Source organism: Octodon degus, unplaced genomic scaffold (genome assembly GCF_000260255.1).
Source record: "Octodon degus isolate 3935 unplaced genomic scaffold, OctDeg1.0 scaffold00285, whole genome shotgun sequence".
Classification (NCBI taxonomy): Eukaryota; Metazoa; Chordata; class Mammalia; order Rodentia; family Octodontidae; genus Octodon; species Octodon degus.
The window spans coordinates 1,894,489-1,902,954 of NW_004524861.1; the positions used below are offsets into that span (position 1 = coordinate 1,894,489).

General features: G+C 38.9%; 1 protein-coding gene across 1 annotated transcript in view; it reads right to left on the bottom strand.

The window, feature by feature from the left end:
* Positions 1–2,193: 2,193 nt before the first annotated feature.
* LOC111814274 (beta-microseminoprotein-like) overlaps positions 2,194–8,466 on the bottom strand; it is an 8,385-nt gene continuing 2,112 nt past the window's right edge. The window contains exons 3-4 of the mRNA XM_023707260.1: positions 8,068–8,170; positions 2,194–2,435 (exon numbers count right to left, since the gene is read on the bottom strand). Of these exons, the coding sequence (XP_023563028.1) occupies positions 2,306–2,435; positions 8,068–8,170 (233 nt within the window). The 3' untranslated portion in view covers positions 2,194–2,305. The remainder of the gene's footprint in view (positions 2,436–8,067; positions 8,171–8,466) is intronic.

An 8,466-nucleotide genomic window follows, 5' to 3' on the forward strand; every position in this document is an offset into this window, starting at 1 on the left:
AAATTTTCTAGTATTTAACCCAAAAGAGGATACAAAGAGTGTTTTAATAGTACTCTAGCAAAAATTAACCATCACTGATATTTAGACTATTACATATAATATACATACATGAAAAAGAAGACACAGTAGGGCCGGTCAGATAGCTCAGCAGACCAAAGCTCCTGCATGTGCAGGCACAGGGACTAGGGTTAGCTTCCTGGTTTGCAGTGCCAGCCCCACCCTCGGGGTGTGCTTAGATGGCTACTGAGACTGGGTGTGGTGGTGCAAGACTGTAATCCCAGAATTTGGGAGGCTGAAAACAGGAGGATCACTAAGAGTCCAATCTGTGTAGTGAGACCCTGCAGACCCTATGCTAAATACATAAAAATAGAAGACATAACAATTGGAAAAATAATAGAAAAAGTGAACATAGAGAGTAAAATAATGGAATAAGAAAAATAAAAACTTAAATACATAGTGGATAGAATATATATATATATATATATATATATATATATGGAACTTAGAGAAAGAGGAACAATAAAAAATGAGAGGTCGCTGGTGAGTAAAGAAGGGTGTATTCAGTTATGGCACAAACACATCTTTCAATATACCTAGGGAGCAACTGTTGCTGCAGAAATGGCTGTGAAAGCAAAGTATGAAGATATGGAGCACAAATAGCATACCAGAACTTGCAGTTATACCACATGTCCATGTGCATAAGGACAAAGTTTTCTCATACAAAACAGTATTTATGAAGAAAATACAAAACAAAGGAAAAAAAAACAGGACTATGTTAAACTCTTAACTATCTGTCCTACATTTCTACTTCAAGAAAGAAGACAACTTTGAAATGAGACCTTCTGGAACTGAAATTCAACAAAAAGACATACTATAACCCAGAATCACCATAAAATTTTGGGGTCTGCCTAGGATGCTGAAGAATCCACATAGCAAGGTTGAACATGGGTGGTCTGTATGAGAAAATAAAACCCTGTCAGTTGCCCACCGACTGCCATTCGAACTCGGTTACTCACAACATCTCTAAGCCTAGAACAACAAGGTCCTAGCTTCTTTGTTCACTGCTGCATGCCTGGCCTAACATTCTGCTTCGCCCAGGCAAATAGCACTGAGTGAAGCAAACACAAGCTGTACATCCCAGAAACTGTAAAGGGCATGCATACTGTCACTGTTAGAAGTCACTTCATTTTGGGTGTTTGTATGTGGAAAGAGACATCAAATGTCATGTATCCAGGTTGGACCCTGAAGACAGAGGCCTGGACTTGACTCTTTATGAGGTTGCACTGCTTTCTGAGAGAACCTTTTCAGTTCCCTACTCTAACCTTAGGCCAGTGCAGAGGGGTGGGGACAGATGAGACCCTTGGGAAGGGTTAACAGATATTTTCAAGTTTAAGAAAAAGCAGCCTCTGTGCTCCTATTAGTAGCTAGGAGTTTCTAAGCAGTTTTGTGGTTTGAAGCTCACAGGTTGTGGTTTCAACACCTGTCTTTGTACAGGCAGCACTGTCTCTCCCAGTGCAGGTTGCCATGCATACGCAAATCCCCCTATTAGCCCTCAAGACCAGACTCCTGCAAACAAGCCCAACATATAATCCATCAAGGGTTGACCCTTGTGAAAGGTGGAGACAGGGCCTCCATCCCATAAAATAGGACCACAGCCCAAGGTTCTGCAGCGCTCCAGCTCTGCATTCCCCACTCTCTCTGGATGACACTGTAGCACTTCCTTTTGCAGCACCTATAATATAGTACTTTAACTTTGCACTTATCTTCTCTGACTTCTGTTTCTCTTTCTATGTTGCAAAGAAAGAGATGCCCAGTGAGGGTGAGTTTGGGGACCTTTAGGCCCCAAATTGACCAGCTGTAACACAAGGATGTAGGGGCAGAGAAGACAGGACTTTACCTGAATAAAAGTCAGCAGTTGGACATAAACATTGAAAAGGAAAAAGGATCTAATATCTCAAAGATACACTTATTTTTATTTTGTCCATAAGAAAAAGATGCGGAAGTGAGATGTGTGAAAAGTGGGAGAGGTAGCAGTGGTTCTCTTGGGAACCATGCATGATGACTGCTTGCAGTGTGGGAAACATACTATAAATTTCATTTAGATTATTTGTCTCCACCTTCAAATATTTGTGAGATTTTTAATGTGCATTAAATTGCTGTAGATAGAATTTGTTATATTAAAACAGGCATATCTAAAGGTTTTAGAAGAATTACTTTATTGCTAGATACGGCCACCAAATCACAGGCTTTCAGAGGTTTAGGAGCAAGAAGGGTGGCATTAAAGTTCTGGTCATACAAGAGGATGTTACAGTATCCAGTTGCCTACAGCACAGGGCTTTTCTGGGTCTTCATTGTCCACTACAGTGTAGGTACAGTTTTCCTGATGGAAAATGGGATGACAATTTTCTTCATCATACTGTGTAGGTATAGCAAGCCTGTAATGAAGATAACACTGTTAGAAAAACAAAGCCCCAGTTACTGGATCCTGTTCCCCAGGGCAGCTCTGTGCATGAAGCAGCTTATACTTCTGCTAGCTGGAATGCACTTCATTAATCTATAGTACAACTCAGCTGGCAGACTTAGGGGAATCCCAAGAAACTTCATCCTATCTATAGCCAAGAGTCACATAGATTATCATCACATGGGTTCCACATTGCTGTCTGCATGGACAGCAGACAGAGACATTTTGGCAGATCTAGGCAAGTTCTGCCACATTCTGGTACAACACAGTTTGTCCAGCCCAGGCCTCCTTCATCTCCATGTTCAGAAAGTGACAGCAGTGTTGCCAGGGAAATGTGGAAGAGTAGGCTGTCTCCATCTAGTAGAGAAGACTGATACCCAAGCACCTATTTCCACAATAGGAGCAAGGAGCTGTTCAGGTTGGATTTATGGACCTCAGGAGAAGATTAAGGTGGTGTGCAATTCACAGGAAAATCCACCACACACTCAGTGATGCATAATTTCTGCCCCCTTGAACCTCATCAAATGCCTCTCAATTTTATGAGCCCATGATGGACAAAAGTATTTAATTTTAGGGCTCTCTGGGACAATATTTTTATTAATGAGGTGATACTGGATTTCTACTTTGGCAAAAGAGGTTATTCTGAACACTTTACTCATCCATCTAAAGCAGTGTGTCTTTTCAGTACTTATTCTGTGGCTCCAGGATACTGGAAAACCTTGATGATGCACTAAACAGGAGGACAGGAATCGGTTCATGGGGACCAGGGACACTGGACCAGAAGATGAGGCAAAATAGTTAGATACCTGTGGGAACACTGTCCTGTGGGTGGAAGCAAACTCTGAAATCATGCCTTGGGCTCTAAGGTCCTGATTTAATTAAGAGAAAAACATACCACATGTTGTACTCCAAGCTTTTCTGTAGAATTTTTGTGATGGAATAGTGATGATGCTTTATTGTTAATTAGGCAAATTGTATCAAAAATATGTAAAACTTTTTTTTGCCAGTATCATACTGTTTTATTATAGTAGCTTTATAGTATAATTTCAAGTCAGAAATTGTGATGCCCCCACAATGCCTTTTTTGCCCAGAATTATTTTTTTTTCTATGTTATGTCCCTTCTGGTTCCAAATGAATTTTAGGAATGTTTTCTCGAGTTTGGTGAGGTATGCTATTGGTATTTTGTTCAGAATTACATTAAATCTGGATAACAATTTGGGGGATATGGACATTTTCACAGTGTTGGTTCTTCCCATTCACGAGCAAGGAACATCTTTCTCTTTTCTCCTCTTTGATCTCTTTTGCCAGAATACCATAATTTTTAGTGCAGAAATCTTTTACATCCTGTGATAGATTGATTCCTAAGTATTTAATTGTTTATGCTATTGTCAAAGATGGTTTCTCTAATGTCTCTCTCATTGAGTTTGTTATTTTTGTGCAGGAATGCTGTTGAATTTTGAGTGATGACTTTGTATTCAGCTGTAGGACTGAATTTTGTTATTAAGTCTAGAAGTCTTTTGGTGAGGTTTTGGTGATCTTCTGCGTACAGAACCATGTAATCTGTAAATAATAATTAAACTTATTCCTTTCCCATTTGCATTATTTTTTATCTTATCTAGTTGCTCTGGCGATGTTTCCAGAATTATACTGAATAGGAGTGGTGACAGGAGATATCTTTGTCTTGTTCCTGATTTTAGAGTAAAAGCTTTCAGTTTCTGACAACTTAGTATGATACTGCTCATTATTGATGGCTTTTACTAGATTGAGATAAAAATCGTGTAGAGCCCAATTTACGGTCTCTCTCTCTCTCTCTCTCTCTCTCTCTCTCTCTCTCTCTCTCTCTCTCCTAATGGTTGTTGGGTTTTGTCTAATGCTTTTTCTGAGGATCAACAGAACAGATTACAAGATGCAGAAACAACTCCAAACATAGTCAGTAACCTTAACTTAGACAAGGGTTGCAAACAAATTCACTAGAAGAAAGATAGTTTCTTTAACAATGGTGCTGGAAATATTGACTTTCCATATGCAAAAGATTGAAACAAGACACGTGCTGCTCTTGATGCACTAAATTAAAATCAAAATTGAAAAGAGATCTAAATATTAAAAGAGAAACACCAAATTTGCCAGAAGAGAAAATAGATAGGACTCTTGAATACATAAGTGTAAACAAAGACATCATAAGGAAAACCCTAAACACATGGGAAATACTACAAAGCATCAACTACTGGGAGCTTATCCTATTAAAAAGCTTTTGCACAGCAAAAGAAATCACCAACACCATGAAGTACTTTCCAATAGTCTACTAATAAATAATTTTTATTGCATTATGAAACTATAATTTAAAGTCATTAACAATTCAGAGGTTTACAGTTGCAAATGTGAAGTGTTGCAACTACAGAGGAATACACTTCAATAGTCCCTAAATCAAACTCATAAATTGGTATTGTCACCTCGTCTACTTCCAGTTAGCACCTAAAAGATCATAAAGTAGAGATGCAAACCCACTATATATGATTCTTCCAGTTAATTGCTATAAATGACATGAAAGTGTAGGTATCCCAAAGTCTCTCCACACAGAAATGGAGAAAGAAGTATATAAAAGAAGTGTGTGTATCAAGCTCAGAGCTGTTGCTGTGATTGGAGGAAAAAAACTACCATGTAGAAACTGGGCTGGACCTTGAGTAGTAGCTGAAGGAAATAAGCCCACAAAACAGGCAACCATGATGGGTTTGGCAAAGTCACTGAGACAAGATTAGATTCCAGGACTCCAGGGATGGGCACAAGGTAGAAATGAAAATTAAAGGGTAGAGTTTAATTTTGAAGTTTTTATGAAGCTTTGGGAAAAATCAGGTATCAAGGTCATCATGGAGGAAGCCCTGGAATCAATCCAAAGTATGGGAAAATTTTACTATAAAGCATCTTGAAAACAATTGATATGGTTAAACAATATTATATATGCAGTCAATGCCAGTGAATTTTAATCTAGAAAATAGTTAATTTGAAAATTTCATGTAATACATGTTTTATTCCAATAGAAAATAATTAAAAATGAACTAGTGATTATAGAATGGTACCTAATCCTTCACATGTGTTTGAGAGATAGTGAACATGTATAATTCTGACTCGTCTGTGCAAGACCATGTTGCTGGGTCACAGGGCCCTTCAATGGATACAAATTTAGTCCCACTGGACCTGGAATGGGAGAGGAAATAGGGCAGGAAGTCTAAGCACGGACAACACAGACATCAGGTGATCTATGCCCCTGGTTGGCTGCCGGATGACCTTGGTTCTGTGCCTTGCTCATTGGAGTCTTGGAGCTGGCTGTGGGTGGGGTTGGACCTGTACAGAGCAAAGGCCAGGACACTTCTCTGCCCTTCCCAGAGAGCCTTGGCTTGGGCCTGAAGACACTGAGTACATGGGAATTTGTTCAGTGTCCTACAGAGGGGGCCATGGGTTTAGATACTGTCTCAGCAAAGCTCAAACAAATCAGAACTGTCCTATACACAAAATGAAAACGAAAAGTCATGAAGAAGCTGATGTTGTCAGTCCCAGAGGAAGGAGAATCTGGTTCTGACAGTGGAGACAAATAATCACGTGTTCCCAGAGTGCAACAGCATGCCACATAGGACAGGAAGAAAAAATGAGCATCTTGATACCTGCACTCTTGTTACCACTTGTCCTAGTACTCTTCTAGGGGAATGAATGATTGCAAAAAGAATTAGTTCTCGTATCTACCTGATAATCCACAAGACAGAATAAATAAAAAGAGAGAAACTCAGCATCTTCCCCAAGGACACACAACTATGAAACAAGATTAAGTTTATTCATATTGAAATCACTGTCCATCCAGCACTGAGGCTCCTCTCACTTCCCCCCTTTACCACCAGAACCAACACTTACTTTTCTATACTCAATTTTCAGGAGTCATGGAGAAGAGTACGATGGATGAATGAACAATGAAAAACAGTGCAGTGTTTAATACCTAGGCTGGAGTGCTCCCTTGTGTGGGAGAAATTGTTGACACCCCAGAACATGGTCAGGACATAGCCAAACTGTGCAATCAAATATTACGTGCCAAAAAAAGACATAATCAAGAATCACTAAAATAAGATGGAGCTGTAGCAGGCAGTTATTTACCCAAGTCTTTATATTAAACAGTTTTGTTGCCCTGTACACTGAATGTAGGTAGAAATTTCCAGATACTTTGATGCCTATAAGATCCAAGTTTTCCTTTTAGGTCAGATGCTTTTTATGCTAATAATTGGTGTTCACATGGAACTCTTCGAGGGGCTTGGTTATATTCAGCTTGAGAGGTAACTTTGGGAAATGCTACTTCACCCAAATATTTCTCTTAACAAAGATGGTCCTGTTGAACACAAGTATAATTTGGTGCTAGAGCACTGACCTAACATATATGCATCCTGGATTCAAGGCTAACAGCACAAAAAAACCAAGCAAATAAGACAAGTACTACTAATATTCTGGAACACACTAAAATCCAGGGCAGAATGACATCAGATGGATCCAGGGATGAAAAAGAGATGCCCTATTGCGACATGACTGCAGATATCTGTATTCTGTCCTCCAAGAGTTGAAATTTTATCATCCCTAGAAACCCTCCCCACCCCCTGCAAAAAAAATTTGAAGACTCTTTGGCTTCTGTGGTTTCTTTGCAATCAATGAAGGCACACAGGCACTACAGGACAAGGGACACAGGTCACCACAGATACATCTCAGTTCTTTCATCTGCTTGTGTTTGTATCACTTGTGCTCTTAAAATTCCCCAAGGCCAAGAATACAGTGGTTGTCAAGACAAATTCTAGAATAGCATATAACCATTTCGATACGATATTTTGTGTCCAGGAAACTGAATGCACATAATTCAGAATAAGTATGATGAATATGTAAATAGAAATAAAATAAGGAAATAGCAAGCCAATTGCCCATCTATAGGTGAATGAACAATTGATAAACATAATGTGTTCTTCCCATGAAAGGCAATGTTACAGATCTTGAAATAGAAAAGTATCCTGACACATGCAGCATAAAGGATTAAACTTGAGGATGTCAAGCTAGGTTCAGTAAGCTCAACCAGCCAAATATTTTGGGGATATAGGTATAAAAGCTATAGAGAAGTGACATCTACAGGCGGAGAAAGGAGATGGTCATGGCCAAGAGTTGGAGAATAGGGGGAGCGGACTGATGGTTGGAAGGGTGTTGCATGTTATACAATAGTATAAAGTGTTATATGAACTTGTTCTGTATAAGATAGACGAGTGAAAACTAAATCCCTCCACCACATACAGGGGGCATCCTCAAGTACACTGCAGAGTCTGGTTGATGATCATATATAGACAGAGGCTCTGAGTGGTAGGATATGAAACCATTTATGGAAATGTTGTCAGTGTGTGATTTTGTACACTTAGTTGAAGGACATGCAAGAGAAATTTGTGTCTCTACTTAATTTTACTGTGAATCTAAAAGTACTCTACAAAATTAAGTTTACCATATACAGGTACAAAAGGTGGGATCTTGAATGCAGAAAAAACATTTGCTCTTTAGAGATTGCCAGGCCTCCTCTTAGCCACTACTAGATTGATACTCACGTAGTGCAGCATTTCACTCCGTTTTGATCACAAGAGCAATTCTCACAGCCATTGTATGTCCAATTTGAGTTCTTGTATGTAATTCCAAGGAGATAGTTACACACTGAAAAATCCACACAGCACCATCAGTAAACTCCCCAAGCCATGAAGCTCTTCCATGGGGTGATAGACAATTTCTAAGGCCCACATTACACTTATTTATTTATTTTTATTTATTTATTTATTTATTTATTTTTTGCATTTGGTGATTCTTTTTTTTTCTTTTCAAAGTTTTATTGATAAACATATAGCAATGAGACAGTTTCAAATCAAATCGAAAGTACAGTTTCAACAAATAATACACTACATATATCCTTCTTAGTGGTTAATTGCTGTACAAGATGGAGACTTGTGATCCTA